The sequence below is a fragment of the Pocillopora damicornis genome, chromosome 6 (genome assembly GCF_964200805.1).
Source record: "Pocillopora damicornis chromosome 6, jaPocDami1.2, whole genome shotgun sequence".
Taxonomy (NCBI): Eukaryota; Metazoa; Cnidaria; class Anthozoa; order Scleractinia; family Pocilloporidae; genus Pocillopora; species Pocillopora damicornis.
The window spans coordinates 14,342,939-14,367,446 of NC_142675.1; the positions used below are offsets into that span (position 1 = coordinate 14,342,939).

The window sequence follows — 24,508 nt, forward strand, 5'->3', positions numbered from 1 at the left end:
GGTTTTTTGGGTTGTAGAGAGGAGATACCTTAAAAAATGATTTCATAACGGTCTCTGCCTGCCTGCTTAACACAAAGCGCGACAGTGCGGAGAATCTTTCTAATGCCTGAAAATGTGAGAGGTTCTGTCACTGAATAAGTGCTCTCTAACACGTGTGGAGAAGTGCCGGTAGGTTTCACCGACGTAACAGGCACTACAGCCAGCACATACAAACTTATAAACCACATGTGAACGGAGCCCGTCAGCTTCCATGTTTTAAATCACGCCTCTACCGGTTTTCAGCTTAATATAAAAGAGGCTATTCATATTCAAAGAGAACAACCATCTTTGAATCAACAATTACACCATGTAAATCTAAAACTATCTTTTTAATTCTCACACTTGCATGCTTTACCTCTCTTCTTGTTGTCACTATTCATCATAATTAGCATTGTTCTACTAACTATATAATTCAACTTCCAACGATTAGTACAGAAGGTGACAGAAGTTTCTGTCGAAACATGTTTTACAAACTCAAAAGTTTTGTCGCTTTCTTTAAATTCCTGACTTGCCTGCTAATATCAAGACCCTTTTATGTGATACGTTTTACTTGGAAGTATTTTTTTCATTACATTAAAGTTCACACGGCAACCAGGTGGACAATCAGACATAGTTTGATGCTACTCTGCATGACAGGACGGAAAACGCGTGCACTGTAAGTACCTCCCGTTGTCCCATACAAAGCCTTAGAAAAGTTTTCTAAGGCTTTGTATGGGACAACGGGAGGTACTTACAGTGCACGCATTTTCCGTCCTGTCATGTTTGTAGATTTAATGAATGTAACCGAAGAAGTTACAATTCATAGACCCAACGTTTAGACACTCCTGTCTAGTGCCTTCATCAGGGGTGATCTAAACGTTGCAACAAGAGGTCCTTTTCTATGATCACTTATTAGCGGCCTTTTTTCTGACGAGGTGTAAATAGGCGTCAGGAAACAAACCGCCATCGTCACGATTTAAAGGAGCGTGGGCGGAGTTAATATGCCAAGCCTCCAAACAAAGGCGCTGGTGGTAACGCCGATTAGTGGTGATAATTTTAGAATTATCCTACCCAATTGTATGGTTAGTTAGGCATATATGCTCCGATAAAGCTGAATTTTCCTTTTTGCAAAGGAAAACCGCTTTTTGGTGCTCTTTTAACCGTGTACCAAACTGACGTTTGGTCTGTCCGATGTATTCGTTGTCACAGTCATTGCAAGGAATAGAATAAATGGCGTCGGTTCGTTGTTCTTTCGTGACAGGATCCTTAGGTTTGGCGGAAATATGCCCCAAAGTCTGAAAAGGTTTTTGAGCAACTTTAACGTTGTGGCTATTCAAAATTCTCTTGATGGGTTATGTAACACCCTGTATGCAAGGAATAACAGCAAAACCAGTCGCTGGTTCCCTTTCATCAAGAGCGTTACTATTTGTAACTGGTTTTTGGTAGTTACGGAGAAAAGTTTTTGTATGGCCATTTGCCTTTAGGACATTGGAAACATATTTCCTCTCCTTAGCCTTCGAATCGTGTGAAGATGGTAGACAGTCAGCCCTCCTAAGTAAAGTTTTGGCTAGAGACTTTTTTATGGCATATAGGGTGGTTGATTTAAATGTGTCCAGAGGGGTACAGGGTAATTTAGAGACAAATGTCTACCGTAAACCTACCCACACCGACAAATACCTCACCTTCGATTCTCACCATCCTATTTTCCAGTGGGAGACGACTGCTCTTCCGGTGAAATCACTGCCATGCTTGGTCATGAATTCCAGTGGCTAAGACGGTCCGAAGATGGAAGTTTTATTTAACCTTTTTCGGCAAATTAATTTTGTTGCACTATTTGCTTGACCAGATAGAATTTTGGAAACCGGAGCAATATCCTTAAAGTAGCGATTCTGCGAAGTAATCTGTACTTCTGTCGAGGAAACATACATCGATGTATAATTTTTGAATTACAGTTGTCAGTTTTTGGCCCATTTGTAGTACAAGTCTTCACTTAAAAAAAAAAGATCTAGTTAAGATGCTACCCTTTCAAATGAGCAATCAGGCATAGTGTAAAAGTTTTGGTAACTCCATGGTGAATTACGAATAATCAATGCCTGGTGACTTGCTATTGAAATGTTGATAAGGCGGCTGATTTCATATTATAACTATCGACGAGATCATCTAAAATGTTTTACCTTATGACAAGCTTAGGTGATCAAATACAAGCGAGATGTTTACTTTTGCGCAATACATAGCAAAGACTTCAGCAGACTGTTTGTCTCTTTCGTTTAAACGATGATGGGGTGGATTTTCCATAAGAATTAAAGCTTCGGTGCTAGTGCCTTTGAATTACACAATAGGATGCCCTAAATAATTATATTTTGAAAAAAAGGGAAGCAAATGTCTCACTTCCTGGAAATAAATTTCTTCGGGATATTTTTGTGCTCAGTACATGTCATCCCAAGGTTGTTCTCTGGATAGTTATAAACGGACTTTTAGTGCCGAATCAATCAACTTTCGTGTCCAAAAACCAATGAACGGTGGCTTAGCCCGACTGTGAACTAAAGACATCGGAGATTAAAGTGGCTAACGAGGTTGTGAACCCACTGACGGATGCAAGGTAGGCCGCAGAAAAATGATTCGTTCACTTTGGTAGAAGATTTATTGGATTTCTTATTAGGTTTGGCATGACAGACCATTCAAACGAAACCTCATAGAGTAAGAGTTGAAAAATCTGAACTATATGCGCCATAAAGGTGAACATTACAGTGACTGGACAATAGTTTATGACAGTACAATATATCTGATGTATTAAATTCAGATATTACTTGTAAAGCCCGTGTTGGAGTAACTGATGGAAAAAGCCATACAGCCAAAGACAATAGGATTATCTTAATGTATTGTCTCTATTTACCAATCTGAAATACAAACACTCAACCAAAAGCAAAAGCTAAGAAAAACATCTCTGTCCAGAAGGGGTGACGCTAATCGACAATTAGTTCACGCTTTTCCCTGTAAACTCAACAAAGGCTCAGTTAAGAACACCCAATCCCACCCAGATACATTAGCCTAATTTATACATTTTGTTTTGTAGAGCAAAGCCACGACGTTTGAATCGCTGTCGCGCCAGAGTCGTTTAGCAAGGCAGACCTTGCCGAACTTAGTTTAAGTTTGATTCAGACGTCCTGCTTCTGGCGTGCTTTCCTCAAACTTAATTCCTGAATTGAGGTTGAGACGGTAGTAGCAAAAAGTCTAAACTGTGTTCACAAGAAATAGCGTTAACGAATTGTAGAGCAGTGTGACTAGCATCAAATTTCTCCCCCAAAAAAACCAACCCCTGAAAGGAAATGATCACCTGCTGAAAAAAGACCTTGATTGTTATAAAAGTTGTCCTTGTGAGCACCCTAAGAAATGTATAAAAAACAATATGGATGCTTGAAGTGAAGTAAACCAGAGCTAAAGGTTTTGGCCCACAGAATAAAAGCTGAGAAAGTATGTTTGGAGTCCCTCCTGTTTAGTCAGAGTGTAAGTTTTCGTTCTTGCGATTCTCTACGTGATTTAAACGAACCCTTCAGAGGATTTTTCGCCAGGGAGTGTCGAGATAAATACTCGGCCGAGACTATCGATAAGTGGGATGGGATTTCTGCACACCAATTGTTTAATTATGATGACGGATTAAGACAACTTGTTTTGAACTTGATTGAGAGAACTTGTTTTGTGATTGGGTGACAGTGATGTAAGATCAAGTACACAACAAATGCATGTGGTGATGGTAAAGTCAGCTTTCGCGCATGCTCCCTTTTAAGGTGACACAGCGGCAAAATGAGTGTGTATGCATGTAACAAGCGAGAAATTTGATGCATGTAAAGGAATGGGGACGACAATTTTTTTAAAGTAAGACTGTTGAGGCATATTGGTGGCATTTTATAAATTCCCATAGTCAGTTTTCATTTTGGTGGAATAAGCTGAAATTTATGTCGGACCTCCTCCGTCACATATCTCACTCAACAAAAACATGTTGCACTAGTAGGTGTGAATTGAGGGGCTGAGTAAGAGCATCCGTAACATGGCTACGAAGTTTGTAGCGACTGAAAGCTAACAACTAAAATAAAGGGAATGTTGGTTACCCTTCAGAGCCTTCCACGAGAATAAATTGTATGAAATTGTTCAACTGGTTCACATCAATAACAGTCCAAAAGAAACAGTATGGTAAAACCTGTCCCTGGTTACCGACCCTGATAACTCATGTAACAATATACTTAGAAACATTACGCGCTTCTGATTGGCCGAAAACGAATGCATTTTTCCTGTAAAACGAGTGCAAAGTTGTAACAAGACTGTCAAAATTTCGTCTGTCTTGACTATCTGTGATGCCTTTTTCGTGTAAACTATTAACGACTAACAATTCTCGTGCAATTTGGTGTAAATAAGCACTTGTAATTTTTTAAAGACTAAAAGTCGCACTCGCCCTACGGGCTCTTGAAACTTCGTTGCCTTTTAAAACGCGAGTGAGATTTACTCGTGCATATTAACACTAAATTACACTCGAAATCATGCTTTTAGTTATAACTATGCTGTTTTAAACATGTTTCGAGGGGTTCAAGTCCCTGATTTGTTCCTATGCGCCGCCTTATGACATATGTGCCGTTGCTCCTATTTAGCACGAAAATATGTTCAGATATTTTCCCGCAGACACGATCTGTTCCGAGAAAAAACATTTTTGAGCTGTATTTGCTATCGTTTGCTATATTTTTGCCGCGCGAGGGACAAAATGTTTACGATCAGCTTAACGTTTACTGTGTGGGATGTTCCGCATTTTTCAGCGTTCTCTGGTACGACTTTATAGACAAAGAAATATTTCTCCTCTTCTCCAAACTCTCTGTCACATTGAATGAAATTTTAAACGCAGAATTATCGTATTGGACATAAGCTTTTGAAACTAGAGAATGTCACTTGGGGAATATATAGACAATAGCCTCTATTGGGCGCGAAAATAGGCACGGATATTTGTCCGCGGACATTATCTGTTTCAAGCTACGAACAGTTTTCTGAAAGCGAAACTCGAGGAAAATTGTGAGCATCAAGGAACAGGTAGTGTCCAGGGACAAATGTAGGAGCATATTTTCGCGCCAAATAGCGAGTTATGTGTTAATCATCCTTCGATATTTTGCAATGCGCGTGAAATAATATTTACGAACCGCTTACTATTTACGGTGCAGGAGGTTTTCTTTTGAGTGTTATCTGTTACGGCTTGATGAACGAAGCAAATATTTCCCTTCTTCTGTAACAAACACAAAATGCTCTTTCATCTTGAAGAGACTGCTTCTACGCTTCTTATCTTGTAGAGCATAGAGAAGTATAAACTCGGACTTCTAGAGAAGGGTCAGGAAGGAAGTCAAAGGTAGACTTCAACGATGAATTTAACCGTGACGCGCAAAGGTGAAAGTTGCCGTATGACGTGAAAGTGAAAAATAAGGAATCGCATTATCAGCTTGCTGGCCCCTTCTTAATATCGCGTAATAAGCGCAAATTTTAAAACAAACAGGCACAACTCGATAGATTCCTTCTAACGAGGCGACGTTCACTTACAAAAATTACAAGGTGACAAAGGAGTACTCGGGTTCCACACATGGCAGAGATTTTTAACTTATGCAGATGTAATTCAGTTTCGAAAAAAGAACTTCAAGGGACGAAAGGTCAATTGCATCAAATAACGTGACTTTTGAAAACTCACAGTCAGTAACACCTTAGACTTCGGAATTTGCTCTAATTGACAACCGTATTGAAGCGCAATGGGATAGGACAGAGCCCCACTTTAGGTTGTCGTTGTGTTTCAATATTTTGAAATTTTTTTATTTAGTGGATAACCTACGGTACAAAGATGAGACGAAAAATATGGCTATGGTCAGTCTTCAGAAGGAAATTAATTACGATCCATCGGCTCAGCTGATTGAGTAGTCGTATCTGGAAAGTACGAAACTATCGCGCTCTTCGGCCAAATTGTACACCTTTTAAACAGTAGAGACAGTACAAGAACAACTTAGAAAAAACCGCATAATGAGACTTGTGCTCAGTTTTCAGTGCCTGAGTCTTTGCCTTCGGTATCAACAGTATTGGCGGTCCAAGTAAAAGCAAAAAGAAATGTTCGACAGCTTCCCCAGAAAAAAGGAAACTTTGGTTTTCCCGGCAAAAGAGTTTTCAAGCGAGGATGGTCATTCCATAGAGCTTGTTGCGGCAAAATGTTCAAACAGTTCGCCAATCAAACACTGACGTGTACTTAACTACACTATCAAATCCTCGACGTTTACGTACAACCTCTTGTCGTAAATTCTCATGTTGATCAGCCTCTAAAAAGAAAAAGAAAACAATAACATTATGAAACTGAATGTGCTCCCCCTTTACGTAATATCATGAGTTATCCACATGAACTGTCAGGTACAAGTATTCTTTAGAATTACAGAACTTCATCATTCGCTATTTTTTTGGGCATCTCGGTGCAATTTTGCAGTAGTCTTATCATCTTTTATATAATGACTATAAAGATTTTTCTGTTGTTGGAACACTATATTTTGCTTCTCGCATACCGATAATAACCGATAATAACCTTTACTTTGTTTGCTTCAAGGAAACAACAGGAAGAAGCAATTCAAACTTCGCACAAATTGGAAGTGATGAGGAAATATCAAGTTAGGCCATCTGAATGACAATCTATGAATTTAAAGATACTCCAGCGTAAAAGAAAATTATCCACCATAATTTTCACCTTGTGTAGACTTTCCATGTCTTTAAGCTGTTTTTTTAATTCGGTGAAAGCTGGTCTTTCATCCGGGTCATTTTGCCAGCATCTCATCATGATCTGATACCTAGAATTTTTTATATGGAATACGATATTATTTCATCTTGCGAACACCAAACATCAGTTGATGTGAAAGAGTTTATAGAATATTTCCTGTTGTAAGGAAGGAGAAAGACTTGATAGAAGCTTACAATTCATTATCCACGAGTTGTGGTTTAGGCATTCTGTAGCCCTCTCCAAGTAAGTTGGCAATTTTTTTTCCATCCATTCTTGGGTAAGGTGAACCGCCTGAAAGAGATCAACAAGTCAATCGGCATGTTAATGTCTTAAACAATGACCATCACTGAAAGCACCACCCATATCATTCGATGGAGTATGAATTTGCATGGGAAGTTTATCTAACTGAAGAAAATGCAATGTTAAACGCGAAACTTTTTGCCGTACCGGAGTTCCCGTGTGTTTTGCGTTTGCGTGTTAATTACCTCTGAGTGTTTGTAAATTTTATTAGCTTTATTGTGTACTTGTGGTTGATATTTATATCGTTGCTTAATACTACGTATTTTATGTCGAGTAATTTGTCAAGTTTTGTGGATAAATTAACTCCTGTGCATCAACGTTTATGTCCACTTTTTAGAGGCAGCCTTGTTGTTTTTTTAAATGCCTGTATAGCTATGCACGTAAAATCTTCTCCTCTACTGTGAGTTCCCTTTTATGTATTTTCCTTGCTCAAGTTTAGTAACGATGACGTATGGATATTTTAAATAAAAGTATGAGCCCAATTACTTCGGTTACACAATTGCTCAATTCAAAGAAGTGTATGGCAAAAAAAATCCACAAAATCTCTTAAATTTCTTTCTCAAACTAATTAATTATCCATGAGGTTATCTTCCAATGAGGGAAAAGAATTGCGTCACGTGCATGAATCTAGATACTTGATAAAAACGCATATCTAGATCACTAGTGATTGATTTAGGAACACTTTCCTTTAGCAGTTTACTTTCCTCTTCACCGCTTTTTGGGACACGAAAACGGCTAACTGCATTACTTTCTGCCATAATCAAGCTCCGACTAACCATGGAGCTATAAACTAAATGAGCAAAACTACTATAAACTTAGCATACACTTTAAATTACCCAAAGAAACCCCAAACAGAAAACAGATGTATGATAGCTGATAATGATTTCCAAAATTATGCAAACAATGAAAAGAACGTAACAATAGTGTTACGATTTTATGTGGTAAATAATATAGGCAGTTTAAGAAGCAATCTAAACCTCGTGCTTCGGGTTTTGATGGTGGCATCCAAACATCACGAAACAAATAAAGGCACTCGGTCGAAGCGGCCTCATGCTTTCCTTTGTTTCTCAATATTTGGATACCGCGATCAAACCCTCGTACTCGTTTTCTATATACAACATCAAATGTTACCTATGGTGAAAATCTCGTAAAGAACAACTCCATAACTCCATCTGCAGGGAGGCAAAGAAAACATGAGTAAAATGGCTGGTTGAAAACATACACATTTTATGAGGCAGACGAAATATTTTGTTTGACAAAGTTTTTAATCCTTATTTATAGTATTAAAATTTACATAATGGAAATTTATAACCTAGTGCGGGCTTCTATCATCTTATTGGTAACTATTGAGTCATCACTGTACAAGGTCTATAATTTCCCTTCCAGTTTAACCACGGGTCTTAATCGTTTTAAAGATTGAATTTGAGGCATATAGTGAAAAGGTAAGTATGCCAAATATCATGAGATTCGGAAACTGAATGGACATTTAACTCTAGAGGCAACGAAATTAGCTTTAGAGTTAACGATATTTCGATTCCCGAACGCGATACGGGTAATGGTTGGAAAAAGATAACTAACTTGCTGATTTCAAGTGAGGCTTTGCGCCATTTGGACTCTTATTCGGATCGGTAATTATCATTTTCAGTTTTCAGGTAGCACGCAATTATTATATCGTGGACAAATTGTGTCTGTTGTGTCATACAACAATTGGTCGATGCCTGTAACTGTGCGTATATCGAGTTGTGGGTGCACTTGGAAAGCCAGGGGAGCGCTCACGAAGCAAGAATTGCTGTCAGCCGCTCCTAAAGGAATTCTTACGCTTCTCTTGTGCTCTTCAAACTTCCCACAAACATCCATACCAATTCCTACCTCTATTTACGCACACTAAGCATGAACCATTTGTTTTATAGACGCAATCTTTAAGAGTTATGATCAGGTATACTTACACGTCACTTTTGGTGGTATATGCACCATAGAGCAACGCCTCATAAGCTGTCCACTTCACTGGAAGACGGCCCTAAAGATTTGGGTAACAGAACAAAAATAGTAAGCGATCAATCAACGACATTTACAATTGAAATAGTACTCTATAAGTATCCGTTATTTAACAAATAGAAGTGGGAATAAACACTCGACTACGTCTCGTGTTTCTCCCTACACTTCTTTCGTGCTCTAGCCCGAAAGGCTTCTCTATTTGTTTTATAATAAAGAATCCCTTAAATTCCCCATGTATTACTTTCAATGTTCAAAACAAACTTTATTTCCAAAGCGAAGAACAGTGTCGTCAGCATGCTCTATACTCTCATAGAGCACGCTACAATAAGCCAATCAGAACCACTGTTAGAATGGTTCAAATAATCTGATTGGCTGTACAAGACAAAAGCTGTCAAAAGTGTCAAACCATCAACGTTCAAAAACCATCAAAGTTCACACTCTGCGATAGTTTACAAACTAAAATAATTCGGCAGGTCGAATTTAACACTTTTGCCTGAAATTTTTAATTCAGAATCTTGAAGTGAAATGTTAAGTGAACTTCAGCCGAATTATGGCTCATAAAAACACGCGGGTTTTTTCACATGACAAGGTAGAAAACAAACTGTTCAAGGCGAGTGTTTTTTAAATGAACGACAGCCGAATTCACCGGAACATGAAGATCGCTCGGGATGACAGCGCCGCAAAACTCGGCTGCAGTGACTGAAGTGACTTTCCACTCAACACATTGGAAAGGATATCAGAGGGAGCTCTTATTTTTTCACTCGAAGGGCGGCCGATGTAGTTTCTGAGGCTTGCTTTACTGTGATGACCGGAGATCGGCATGATAAGTGAGCCGCGATGGACTTCAGCATGATCATATTTGCTCAGACACCGTCATGATTAGTATGAATTTTAACAATTATGCCAGTCTGGTTATATTTTTCATCATTTCTGTTTTTTTCTGTTTCGTTTTTGAACTCTGAACTTTATATACTATACGAGTGTTGGCTGTGTTTGATTTTCATTACCGTACGTAAGCTTGCAATCTTACTGAGCGTGAAAATCTTTAAAACTCGGAATGTCTATTTTGTTTTTCGTTTGAGGATTTTCGTATCTGCCCACGTTTTAATAGCGTAAATAACGGCGCCTGGTATGTTTACAAACCTTTCTTTGGTTCTTCTGTTACTACTTGCCGGCTCGCTTGTTCCGAAATTTCACTTTCAATTATCGGAAAAAAGCTAAAAAGAAGTCCCGGAAAAGGTCGAACATGGTACAATTTGGCAGATGGCGTGACAGCTTTAGCTCAGTTCTATGCTCTATACTCTCATAGAGCACTCTCTTTCACCCAATGACAGCGCGCGTTATATCCGAACTTTATTATAATTCCTCATCAGGTCCAATCCAGAGATTCCATGATCGAAACCATGAAAATGTCACCTCTGCCACGAGAGTTATTGCGTAAGGTGATTATGCTGAATGTTATATAACTGAGTACTCCCCATTTTTGTATTACCTTTGTTTTTCGTTCATAAATATTTTCCTGTTGCACATCTCTAGCCATTCCAAAGTCTGTTACCTTACATGTTCCGTTTTCTCCAACTAACACATTACGGGCTGCAAGATCTCGGTGGATGATCTAAAGGAATGGATTGTGAAGGAAGCGAAGATCAGTGATTAAAAGAGGAAAAAAACTGAAAAAAGGTTCAGTTCTGAAAAAAGGCCATATTTAGCGAAATCAACAACGTGCGTATTTCTTATAAGCCTAAGTGATAATAAATTAAATGTGCTAGTACTGATACAGTTTCCAAGAGAAATGGAGAAAATTTTCTTTCGATAATCAGTGAACTTTTGGCAATTGAAAACTTTAAAGGAGTCGATGAGACCAAAATAAGTCGAGAGTGAGGTACATCTGCAAGGCTGCACGACGATCGCCAACCGAAAATAGAAAAATGATGATAATAACAAAAAAACATGGGTGATAGCATTGAAAATTGGAGGGTGCACCCTACAAACCCGAAACCAAACAGTAAGAATATGTTTGCTCCTGTGAGGTGTATTTTTAAGATATCAAATAGTATGCATGAAGGAAAAGCTTACCATGACGGTACGCCCCACAAGGAATTTTTACAATTATATTATGCCTTTCGTATTTGTGACTTACAGATTTTGAGGACAGGTAACTCATGCCATCGGCGATTTGCCAGGAAAACTTCATCAAATGTTGTGACGTCAGATTCGTTTGTGGTTTAATATCCGGGTCTTTGTAGTAAGTGTCATTTAATCCACGGCTCTTTCTTAGGTAACCAAGCAGATCTCCAAACGGAACATATTCAATCAGTACCAGAGGTTCCTCTGAAAACCAAAAGAAAGCGTTTTCCTTAAACTTGAAGCAAATGATATTGACGAGATAGTCTTAGATGGTAAATTTACAAGGAAAATGCGTATGGTAAAACAAAACCTACACAACCAAAACATACCAGATTCTGTAACACATCCCAGAAGTTTGATGACATGAGGATGTTTTTTGAGCTTCTTCATCGTTTCAAGTTCTTTCATCAAATCTCTCTTGTCCGATTCAGCAGCGTTAGCTGGAGAATTAAATGCAAATATTTATAATATGCATGACAAAAACCTAAAAAAGGAAAAAAAAAAAGGGGTAAGAAATATTCTGAAATCAATACTTGACTCACTTTTAAGCATCTTAATGGCCACTGTAGTCGTATCAGGTCTCCCTTGAAGTCCTACTGCCGTTCCCTTGGCAACCTGTCCAAAAGAACCTTTGCCAATGACTTTTTCGATTGTAACATTATGTCTTGGAACTTCCCAGGAGTGTTTTGCTGGATGAAGAGGCGCGTAACCTGGATTTGTACTTTGTACAAATCCATTATCTTTCCTGGGTTCTTTGAGATCCATGTACTCAGAGGAAGGCTGCGTAACTGCGCTTGAATAGCACTGACTTGGTTCGATTTCTTCCCATGAGCGGTTTGCTGGATGAAGAGGCGCGTGACCTGGACTTGTACTTTGTACTATTCTGTTATCTTTCTTGGGTTCTTTGAGATCCAAGTCTTCCAAAGAAGGCTGCATAACTGCACTCGAATGGCGCTGACTTGGTTCGATTTCTTCCCATGAGCGGTTTGCTGGATGAAAAGGCGCGTGACCTGGACTTGTACTTTGTACTTTTCTATTATCTTTCTTGGGGTCTTTGAGATCCATGTCTTCCGGAGAAGGCTGAATGACGGTACTTGAATGGCGCTGACTTGGTTCGATTTCTTCCCATGAGCAGTTTGCTGGATGAAGAGGCGCGTGACCTGGACTTGTACTTTGTACTTTTCTATTATCTTTCTTGGGGTCTTTGAGATCCATGTCTTCCGGAGAAGGCTGCATGACTGTGCTTGAATGGCGCCGACTTGGTTCGATTTCTTCCCATGAGCGGTTTGCTGGATGAAGAGGCGCGTAACCTGGATTTGTACTTTGTACAAATCCATTATCTTTCCTGGGTTCTTTGAGATCCAAGTCTTCCAAAGAAGGCTGCATAACTGCACTCGAATGGCGCTGACTTGGTTCGATTTCTTCCCATGAGCGGTTTGCTGGATGAAGAGGCGCGTGACCTGGACTTGTACTTTGTACTTTTCTATTATCTTTCTTGGGGTCTTTGAGATCCATGTCTTCCGGAGAAGGCTGAATGACGGTACTTGAATGGCGCTGACTTGGTTCGATTTCTTCCCATGAGCAGTTTGCTGGATGAAGAGGCGCGTGACCTGGACTTGTACTTTGTACTTTTCTATTATCTTTCTTGGGGTCTTTGAGATCCATGTCTTCCGGAGAAGGCTGCATGACTGTGCTTGAATGGCGCCGACTGGGTTCGATTTCTTCCCATGAGCGGTTTGCTGGATGAAGAGGCGCGTAACCTGGATTTGTACTTTGTACAAATCCATTATCTTTCCTGGGTTCTTTGAGATCCATGTACTCAGAGGAAGGCTGCGTAACTGCGCTTGAATAGCACTGACTTGGTTCGATTTCTTCCCATGAGCGGTTTGCTGGATGAAGAGGCGCGTGACCTGGACTTGTACTTTGTACTATTCTGTTATCTTTCTTGGGTTCTTTGAGATCCAAGTCTTCCGAAGAAGGCTGCATAACTGCACTCGAATGGCGCTGACTTGGTTCGATTTCTTCCCATGAGCGGTTTGCTGGATGAAGAGGCGCGTGACCTGGACTTGTACTTTGTCCTTTTCTATTATCTTTCTTGGGGTCTTTGAGATCCATGTCTTCCGGAGAAGGCTGAATGACTGTACTTGAATGGCGCTGACTTGGTTCGATTCCTTCCCATGAGCAGTTTGCTGGATGAAGAGGCGCGTGACCTGGACTTGTACTTTGTACTTTTCTATTATCTTTCTTGGGGTCTTTGAGATCCATGTCTTCCGGAGAAGGCTGCATGACTGTGCTTGAATGGCGCCGACTTGGTTCGATTTCTTGTAGCGTCACCACTTTCTATTAAATCAATGTACCCGTTCAACCGTTTGGAAAATGGGTTTGTAACAATGAAGTCAACAACAGGTTATACTAGGCAACAACAGCTCACGCATTTTCATCGGACTTATGTTATTTTCTTCCTTTGTCATGACTAAAATCAATAAAAAGTATGCTCTCCACCATTGAAAAGAATCATGATCAGCGGATTGATCGAGATTTATGGAATTATTTGAAGATTTATTTGAAAAGCAAATCTCCACCGAAAGCAGACCTTTAGATAAATCTAATAAAACAACCGAGAACATCCACGACAGAGTTCATAACCGGTTATGGGTTATTTATCACATGGTATCTACCACCCATTTTAAATGCATTCCTTCTGCTTTTTGGGAAAATCCTTTTTCTCTTCGTTCAAAAATTTCCAATGTCTTGTAAATGTAGTACATTAAAAGTAAGATCACGAACTTTCTCCTCGCACCGATATAACCTTAATGCCTTAGCTGTAACTTACGTCGTAAACACTTCTTTTTTCTTCGTAAGACCTACAATTAAGAAAAATAAGATCACAATAATAATGAACATTTTAAATAGTAATACTAATAATGAATATAGAACTTACATTGCGCACTTTCCATACAAGTATGTTCATATGCGCATGACAAATTATGAAGCTAAGGTAAGGATAACTAGCACTGATGCGAATTTACAAATAAAAACCTAAGAACTTCCAAGTCACTGATAACTGATTAACTTAGTCATAAGCTCGCTTGAAAAGTAGGTTTTAATAAGAATAAATTAATTTATAATCTTCGACGAGGCATTTGAAGTTAAATCCAAGACTTCGGCGTATTTAGGCAATTGAAGGGCCATGATTTCGCCCAAAATCATGGTAAACAGTATTATGATATGGCAAGATAGACTTGAGGTCAATCCAAGCATTCTTGAATAAATGCTCAGGTAATGAAAGACTATTTAAAAAAAGAACGAAGTAAAAATTCTCGAGAACTCAAAGTTCACGGCAGCCATTTTGGCTCTAACATGCAAATATTTAGGAAATGAATTTCATCAGTTTTTTCATTTTATTTTAGGATGATACCATATCTGAAGAACGATCTCAAAACCATCCCACGTGAGAGCAAATTCTTACCTTTGTTTCTCTACAGTGCCTAAGGAGGAAAAAAAGGTAAAAAATCAGAATTCTTTGGATAGAGGTAAAAAAGATTTGTCTTACTTCATGACGGATGCTGTCCCACCGCTCTAACATAAGTAATGAAATTGTTACTCACCCCTCCTGTGTAGCCGGATTATGTAAATTACCAGAAGAAGGATTATGAAGGCAGGAATACCAATAAACGCTCTTAACATGACATCGTTACTTGAGCACTTGCATTCTTCAGGACCTAAATTGATTGGTTTCATGAGGCTTAATGAAACAACAATTGAGCAATGTTTTACCCTGATCCTGGCTAAAATACTGATCTAATGACATGGCTTAGGCACGTGAACGAAAGAATGCTCACTATGACTGTCTTAATACCAAGGCAAAACAGTTTTCTTGGAGTCCCGTGAAGGAAAAAGGCAAACAAATAACGTAACGTTTTTTCTTAACTATTTCCTCTAAAACTTTAAGAGAAAACCAGGTCGACAATGTGGAAAGGTAAAATAAAGTAAGAAAGGTTTGAAATTTTGGCACAAAAACCGATGTTGACATGAAACTTTGCAAACGATTGCCTCGACTACGGTACCTAACCTGAGAAATGACTTGTCAGAGGTCTACAGTCTAACGTTTACAGGGTAGTCCCCGACCGTCTGTGACAGAGCAAGTTTGTTAACCTCTTAATGTTTTACTTGCTTCAGTTCGTAACATCGAAATACGATCTCTAGTTTTCAGCGTATAAAAAAGAAAAGCAATTACCAGTGGGAGTTGTTTGGGATGATGTAGTAACCGTTCTTGATTGTAATCTATCATTATTATTACGAACCCCTTGATGATAAATGCAATATTTCAGCAGGATGCTCCGATCGCAGAAACAGTTTTAAGGTGGTCCTGCATTACGCGATAATTTTCAAGGACTAGTATAACCATTAAAAGCCACATAAAAGTGTAATAACAATAGTGATGCAAAATTGTCTGAGAAATCCAAGAAGAGCACTTATTTCCAAGTGTTAAACAGAGAAGCGCAAGAATCAAAGGGAAAATTAAGTCAACTTGTTTCCAAGGAATCGATGGTCATGGACTATTTAATGTCAAGTTTTAAACAATGTGACTTGACGAATGTTTAATACAATTATGGATGTATGCATGTATACGTATGAAAATTATTTTCCCCAGTAGAATAACAGGCGTTATAGCATTTTAGCTTTCTCAAAACTTCTTCAGATTAACACGCATTAGTCCCTCTTACAGGGTTGAAAATAAACCCTCCTAAACCCTCTGTTCTCTTTCCTTCTGCTGAATAGTATGTCGGAGGAAAGAGAGCTGTAACATGCCATTAAAAAAATAAATAGCAGTAGAATTTGCTGAAGCCTTGTACTTTGCCAACGGCTTTGCTGACAATATTGCTGGCTGACGTCGGCCTCAGATTCAAAAAGTAGCTTAGATTTATCAGTAATCATACTTAAATCTATTTGACTTACCAACAAGTAGCAAAAACCGTACGGTTGCATTTCCCAATTCATTTTTTGCAAAACAAGTATACCATCCTTCGTCACTTGAAGCAACATTCCTAACCTCAAGAGTTGAGCAGTTAGTCATTTTTCTGCCGTTGGTATCATTTCCTTTGTACCATGTGATATCAGCTGGGAGGTTTCCAATACTTACAGGACAACCAATAGACCTATCTTCTCCTAACTCCAATTTAATAATGGTGCTTGCCTGGGTGGCTGATGGTGCATCTAGAAACAGAACAGGTGAATGAAGAATTACCCTCTCAGTGAAGGTGGATATTACACGGCGTGGTGAACCTCGATATCAAAGGCCTTTAAGGATATGAAAATAATTACATTCTCTAGCCTTTAAGCAAACTGTGCGAGCAATTATTGAAGAATAAAATTATATCTGCCCTGATTGTATTTGTATTTTTTAAAGTGATATTTCTTTAATTAAATAGACTTAACTATCTATAACATGTCGGTTTTTTTTCATTTCTAGTTTTATAGCCCCATAGTTTCTTTACATGAAAATGACAACGAAATTTATGATGGAAGTCCATCATATGCCGGGCTGTTAACGTGCCCAAAATTGAATTCAAATATTCCTCCTCCAAAAATTTAGTTTTTCATAGGTCCGTATACAAAATAACTTCGGACCTGGAGATTTTGCCCGAAGCCATATTTTCAAGACTTCTATCAAAGTGCAAATAATTAATATTTGTTATTATGAAATTTTCGAATTTGACTGACTGTGTTCTGATTGGTTCACACAACTGCGGTTATCAGCTCATATTCCGATTCACCTTATACGGAAATGCATTGCAACATGTTGGAAGTTGAAGAGTCTTGCTGAAAATATTCAAACTTTCTGGATTTAATGGAATTTACTGTGCAACTGTTCCATTTTTGCTGGTTGGCTATTTACCACCTCATATCCAACGCGCGCTCATGGAATAGTTGCAATAATTATATGGAAAGGTAGTCCTGAGATTAACCTAAGAGTTCTGATTGGTTCTAAGTTGGTCGGGGTTTTGCCAAGGGCTTTGTAGCAAAATGTAAGTTATTTAAAAGATACAGGCTACAGTTTAGAAAACGAGCCCTGTAGCGGCTGGTTACTCAAATGTTCCGCTCTTTTGTTTGCTGTTGTTGTTGCTTTTTTGAACAAGTACCATAAAATTGTACATAGAGACGATGAAACAACTTAACTAGGTATGTTTTTTAACTTTGGACTGTTAAAGGGCCCTGACCGCAAACTTAAAGAGTTCGTATGAAAAATAAGATACTTGATAGATAGGTTTTACCTCAACCATCGGATGATCACAGGTAACAAAATGATCATCATTGGTGAATTACTGTGGAAAGAGAAACAATTAGGTCCGAACTAATCAAATTTTGACGAGGGTTTGAACTCGTGCTTCCATGGAATGCCTTAAGTTATTTTTGCCAAGCTTTCAAGAAGCGAATTGAATCGGATTTAGAGGGCTAAAATGATTAGAAAATAATTGTTTGCAAGATCATAATCTAACTGACCTTTTAGTTGGCGGCACACTACGCCAGCATTTTTACCATGACCACAGTTATGAATTCCCCATCCTCCATGGTTGCACTGCGTTATCGATGTCTCATTTCCTTCACAGTTAACGTCATCCAGCCATATCGGACCAGTTCCTTGTCCAAATACTACATCAGCAGGTGCTGATGAAGCTCCATTGTATCCAAGCTGGCGACAAACTACATCAGCGTCTTGTAAGTCCCACGAGTTGTCGCAAATGGTTCCCCATGTACCATTATAAAACACTTCAACACGACCAGACGACAACGAATTGGTGGAACTTACCAAACGAACTGTTGTCAATGTGAGAATATAAGGAAGCTTGTTTAACATTGTGAGGGCTCATCATAAGATCTGATTTTGTTCTGGAAATGATGCTTAAACACTACATAAAGGTCTATTAAAGTCAGCGACGGATTACGATGTGTATCAGGAGCCTCCTTGAAATATTTTTGAAAGAAAGATTGTTCTGAATAGCTTGTAAGCGGATATTTTACATGTATGCTATGGATGGTTTTACTTGTACTTTAGTTAGCACTGATTCACTAAAAATAGCGTTATACGCAGCACTTTGTAAAAACGGCTAAAAATGAGTAAAACAACACGAAAAGTTAATCTGTTGGCTTTGAGTTGTTTATTGTGAGCGTGTATCGCCAAATTACCTGCAGGTCGGCAAACTACGCCAGCGTCCTTATAGTGACGACAGTTGTGAGCTCCCAATCCTAAGTGATTGCAGTGTGATATCGATCTCTCATTTCCCACACATTGCACGTCATCCAACCATATCTGGCCTGTTCCTTGACCAAATGCTGCGTTACGAACTGCTCGTAAAGCTCCATCGTATCCAAGCTGGTGACAAACTACATCAGCGTCCGGTAAATCCCAATAGTCGCTACAAATTGTTCCCCATATACCACTGTATAGCACTTCAACACGCCCAGCATGTGGTAAATAAGAATTCACTAGACGAACAACTATAAAGTGGACATAAAAGTTGATCAGTAGTTGTTAGTAAACTAGTAAGAACTGGCATATTCAAATGTACTATCAAAGCCAGGCAGCTTTGCCAATTCGGTATAGGCAAACTTTCGAATAAAGCGCAGGGTTAAAGTAAATAATAATAATAATAATAATAATAATAATAATAATAATAATAACAATAATAATAATAACAATAATAATAATACCTTTTTATATCATATCAGGAAAATCAACTTCCGAGGGACAAAAAAACTGTCTTGTTATTAACTGAAAATAACAATTTTCATTTCTAAAATTCTACAAACCAGATAATAATTTTTTATAAACGCTCGAAACGTCAGTTTTTTTACTCCTAACGGTGGCCAATTTACGTTTCAATTCAGTTGTTAACACTAAATTACCTGCTATACTCTCCCACCGACGCAGCACCACAGTTTCTTGAGAAACTTACCCCCTTTAATCTAAATGTGTTTGAAAGAGCTTCTTGATGTATACCATCTCAACTCTTGCAAAGTCAAATTCTAAAATCAATCATCCTGAATACAATTTATGGGTATCATTAGAGGTTGCAGTCGTGTGCTTTAAAGATCAGTAAATGGAACCACTTGCTATCTGTTGGTAGGAATAAGATCGCGACATGGAAGGTTTAATTGAATTACTGTCAAACACGCAACGGCTTTATCTTATTCTGATTAGTCTATTTTTTATGCTTGTTAAATATGGTAATAAAACGTACTTGTATCGTTACTCTACCTTTGGGTCGGCAGACCACACCAGCGTCTTCACTATGCCAACAGTTCTCAACTCCCCATCCTTGGTGACCGCACTGAGATATAGATTTCTCATTTCCAAAACATTCAACGTCATCCAGCCATATCGGACCAGTTCCTTGTTCAAACGCTGCGGCTCTGGGTGCTGATAAAGCTCCATCGTATCCAAGCTGGCGACAAACTACATCAGCGTCTTGTAAGTCCCACGAGTCGTCGCAAACGGTTCCCCATGTACCATTATAAAACACTTCAACACGACCAGACGACGACGAATTGGTGAAGCTCACCAAACGAACTGTTGTCAATGTGAGAATATAAGAAAACTTGTTTGACATTGTGAGGGCTCATCGTAAGATCTATTTTTGCGCTGGAAATGATGCTTAACCAGTTCATATGGGTCTGTTAAAGTCAAGGATGGATTATGATGTGTATCAAAATAATAGGAACCTCCTTGAAATATTTTTGAAAGAAAGATTGCTCTGAATAGCTTGTAAGCGAAGATTTTACATGTATGTTATGGATGGTTTTACTTGTATTTTAGTTAGCACTGATTCACTAAAAATAGCGTTATACGCAGCACTTTGTAAAAACGGCTAAAAATGAGTAAAAAAACACGAAAAGTTAATCTGTTGGCTTTGAGTTGTTTATTGTGAGCGTGTATCGCCGAGTACAAATACCTGCAGGTCGGCAAACTACGCCAGCGTCCTTATGGCGACGACAGTTGTGAGCTCCCAATCCTAAGTGATTGCAGTGTGATATCGATCTCTCATTTCCCACACATTGCACGTCATCCAACCATATCTGGCCTGTTCCTTGTCCAAATGCTGCGTTACGAACTGCTCGTAGGGCTCCATCGTATCCAAGCTGGTGACAAACTACATCAGCGTCCGGTAAGTCCCAATAGTCGCTACATATTGTTCCCCATATACCACTGTATAGCACTTCAACACGACCAGCATGTGGTAAATAAGAATTCACTAAACGAACAGCTGTAAAGTAGGCATAAATGTTAACCAGTGGGTATATTAGTAAGCTAGTAAGAACTGGCATATTCAAATGAACTATCAAAGCCAGGCAGCTTTGCCAATCCGGTATAGGCAAACTTTTGAATAAAGCGCTGGCTTAAAGTGAATAATGAATAATAATAATAATAATAATAATACCTTTTTTATTTTAATAATGTTCAATAATCTTTATTTTCCAAATAAAACTAAAAAATATCATATCAGTAAAGTTAACTTCCGAGGGAAGGTCTTGAAAATTGAATATGTACAATAGAAAACTGTCTTGTTAATAACTGAAAATAACAACTTTCATTTCTAAAATTCTACAAACCAGATAATAATTTTTTATAAAAATCATTTAGCAACAACTAATAATAAAAAAAATGCATCAATTCTCTGCTTTAAATGGTTTATCATTTGCTTTTATTTCTATGGATCAAAGATAAATCAACAGCATAAAAAGAAAAAAACTGATTCATAACATGATAGTCGCATAGCTTCCTCCCTTCTTTGCAGCAACTAGCTCTGCGAGTCTACAATGGTATCATTTACATTCTACCGCCGTTCCACTTGTATTTTTTAAAAAAGAAATATTGAAGAGTCCTTTTCTCGAGACGCTCACAGAAATTATTCACCCTTCGGCGGGAAGCATGGCATTCGGCAAAGCTGTTTGTCCGCCTAGCAAAACGACACCCGATATTTATACTTCGACTCCGATTTCTCCTGTTTATCTTTTCCTGAATTTTTGCGTCCTTTTAATTTTACTGTCGTCAAGCGATACAAGAAAACCGACTCGAAGTGCAGGCTGAAGCAACCATCATACATCTACAAGAGGATAATGCTTCCTTCACTCGAGGCTGCCATATTTCACCAATTCAACGAACAAGTTTCAACAACCTGTTCTAAGCAGAGTTGTCTCACTCAATCCTGGCTCTAAATCATCCTTGCAAATGCTCTATTCGCTTATAAATCATCGTAAATGCGAGAGAGTCAAACCGAACGAATGTAAAGACTTTGAGGGTATGGACTACTTCAATTGAATTTTCCTTCCTGTCTTTATTGAAGTAGTGTAAGGAATACTTTCATCTTAAATGGTTCAACATCATTCATAAACTGCAGATTACTCGACACAAGAGGATAAGTTTTTGAATAAACGCCTGAATGGCCTGTTAAACAATCTTCTTAGCCGAAGTAGTATCGGTACTATGTACTATGTACTATGTACTATGTAGCTTCTACTTGGCATCAGAACGATTCATTACAGATAATTGCATCTTAGATCATTGAATAAGAACCCCTGGCTTCATATCAGTGAGGAATGATCGAGACAATCGAGGTGGCGGCGTAGTGTTAAGAAAACCTAACTGTCCATCCAGTCTATAGATGGGATAATCTTGATATAGAAGCCACAATGATGTGTCACCACCTCTGTGAGATTAGAGCCTTTTATGATCGGCTCTATCTACAAACCCTCCCTGGCGACTTTGATTCTGATTCGTTAAAAAGAAAATCTTACAAAGAAGCGGCATCGTTGGCAACTGAGCCTCGTCAATATCGATCATCGACTTGACTCATGTAGTACACCAAGAGGTCAGTGTTTTTGTGTGTTTCATATGAAGTTTTACCTTAATGTAAAATTGTTTAGCAACTTTATACCAAGAAACGACAGTATGCCACACACTGACTAATAGCAGAGGATAATGACCTTTTTTTGGGGAATGAAGATGCAACATCTCATTAATAATTTATCGTAAAGCATTTTCCTAAGTTAAAAAAACCTTTTATCCCGCGAAATCGGGAGGACCAGCCCTGGCAAGACAGCCGTTTAATAATTGGAAAAATAGGTCACTCTTTGTCTATGGATAAATGATTTCAATATCTCATCGCCTTCCCTAATGAGAGCTACATCCAAAATTGCTTTACGCAATGCCTTGGAAAGGGCTATACATGAACGATTATCAACAAGAAGTAAGCCGCCATAGCGAGTTTTGGCATTTTGAACGACTGACACGTCGACCGTTAAGTGTTTGTCAGAGCACAGCAGATAGCTGAGGGTCATAATCCACCCATTAATTTCCGCGCTATTTTATTGGCTACTTTAAGTCACGTGGTGGAGAACCGGACTGTTATCACACCATAACCCCTTCTACGTCGATATTTATCCTCCCATTATATCTGTCGAAAAGAAAAAAAGCCATCGAAAAAGGCCAGCTTAAGAGTGTTATCTTCTGATCTCTATTATTCTACTCGGAAGAAAACAAATCGTTTGGTAGAGTCAGGTTAATAGCGAGACTAAAAAGCCTTCAGCCTTTAGAGACACTACATAGCTACATTTTACCATAGCTCATTACTGACCCCAGTGATGAACACATTCCAAGCCATAAACACGTAATCTTAATCGCTCTGACGAAGGGCTAACGCTCGAAACGTCAGCTTTTTAACTCGTTATGGTGGCCAATTTACGTTTTCAACTGAGTTGCTAACACTAAATTACCTGCTATACTCTCCCACCGACGCAGCACCACAGTTTCTTGAGAAACTTACCCCCTTTAATCTAAATGTGTTTGAAAGAGCTTCATGATGTATACCATCTCAGCTCTTGGAAAGTTAATTTCTAAAGTCAATCATCCTGAATACAATTTATGGGTATCATTCAAGGTTGCAGTCGCACGCTTTAAAAAATCAGTAAATGGCACCACTTGCTATCTGTTGGTAGGAATAAGATCGCGACATGAATGGTTTAATTGAATTACTGTCAAACATGCAATGGCCTTCTCTTATTCTGATTAGTCTATTTTATGGTTGTTAAATATGGTAATAAAACGTACTCGTATCGTTACTCTACCATTGGGTCGGCAGACCACACCAGCGTCTTCACTATGCCCACAATTCTCAACTCCCCATCCTGGGTGACCGCACTGAAATATAGATTTCTCATTTCCAAAACATCCAACGTCATCCAGCCATATCGGACCAGTTCCTTGTTTAAACGCTGCGGCTCTGGGTGCTGATAAAGCTCCACCGTATCCAAGCTGGCGACAAACTACATCAGCGTCTTGTAAGTCCCACGAGTCGTCGCAAACGGTTCCCCATGTACCATTATAAAACACTTCAACACGACCAGACCACGATGAATTGGTGAAGCTCACCAAACGAACTGTTATCAATGTGAGAATATAAGAAAGCTTGTTTAACATTGTGAGGGCTCATCATAAAATCTGTTTTTGTTCTGGAAATGATGCTTAAACAATTCACAAAGGTCTATTAAAGTCAGCGACGGATTACGATGTGTATCAAAATAACGGAAATCTCCTTGAAATATTTCTGAAAGAAAGATTGTTCTGAATAGCTTGTAAGCGGATATTTTACATGTATGTTAAGGATAGTTTAACTTGTACTTTAGTTAGCATTGATTCACTAAAAATAGCGTTATACGCAGCACTTTGTAAAAACGGCTAAAATGAGTAAAACAACACGAAAAGTTAATCTGTTGGCTTTGAGTTGTTTATTGTGAGCGTGTATCGCCAAATTACCTGCAGGTCGGCAAACTACGCCAGCGTCCTTATAGTGACGACAGTTGTGAGCTCCCAATCCTAAGTGATTACAGTGTGATATCGATCTCTCATTTCCCACACATCGCACGTCATCCAACCATATCTGGCCTGTTCCTTGTCCAAATGCTGCGTTACGAACTGCTCGTAAAGCTCCATCGTATCCAAGCTGGTGACAAACTACATCAGCGTCCGGTAAATCCCAATAGTCGCTACAAATTGTTCCCCATATACCACTGTATAGCACTTCAACACGACCAGCATGTGGTAAATAAGAATTCACTAGACGAACAGCTATAAAGTGGACATAAAAGTTGATCAGTAGTTGTTAGTAAACTAGTAAGAACTGGCATATTCAAATGTACTATCAAAGCCAGGCAGCTTTTCCAATCCGGTATAGGCAAACTTTTGAATAAAGCGCAGGGTTAAAGTGAATAATAATAATAATAATAATAATAATAATA

The 24,508-nt window shown here is 38.7% G+C and overlaps 1 protein-coding gene across 1 annotated transcript in view; it reads right to left on the minus strand.

Annotated features, from left to right (window-relative positions):
- Positions 1 to 5,828: 5,828 nt before the first annotated feature.
- Positions 5,829 to 24,508, minus strand: part of LOC113665702 (uncharacterized) — a 29,929-nt gene continuing 11,249 nt past the window's right edge. Inside the window, exons 6-24 of the mRNA XM_089208645.1 lie at positions 24,027 to 24,338; positions 23,339 to 23,650; positions 20,167 to 20,478; positions 19,473 to 19,784; positions 18,401 to 18,712; positions 17,717 to 18,031; positions 16,172 to 16,429; positions 14,821 to 14,934; positions 14,682 to 14,700; positions 14,046 to 14,076; positions 11,755 to 13,552; positions 11,542 to 11,652; positions 11,226 to 11,416; positions 10,578 to 10,700; positions 9,037 to 9,107; positions 8,222 to 8,262; positions 6,985 to 7,081; positions 6,761 to 6,860; positions 5,829 to 6,344 (exon numbers count right to left, since the gene is read on the minus strand). Coding sequence (XP_089064771.1) covers positions 6,279 to 6,344; positions 6,761 to 6,860; positions 6,985 to 7,081; positions 8,222 to 8,262; positions 9,037 to 9,107; positions 10,578 to 10,700; positions 11,226 to 11,416; positions 11,542 to 11,652; positions 11,755 to 13,552; positions 14,046 to 14,076; positions 14,682 to 14,700; positions 14,821 to 14,934; positions 16,172 to 16,429; positions 17,717 to 18,031; positions 18,401 to 18,712; positions 19,473 to 19,784; positions 20,167 to 20,478; positions 23,339 to 23,650; positions 24,027 to 24,338 — 4,895 coding nt within the window. The 3' untranslated portion in view covers positions 5,829 to 6,278. The remainder of the gene's footprint in view (positions 6,345 to 6,760; positions 6,861 to 6,984; positions 7,082 to 8,221; positions 8,263 to 9,036; positions 9,108 to 10,577; positions 10,701 to 11,225; positions 11,417 to 11,541; positions 11,653 to 11,754; positions 13,553 to 14,045; positions 14,077 to 14,681; positions 14,701 to 14,820; positions 14,935 to 16,171; positions 16,430 to 17,716; positions 18,032 to 18,400; positions 18,713 to 19,472; positions 19,785 to 20,166; positions 20,479 to 23,338; positions 23,651 to 24,026; positions 24,339 to 24,508) is intronic.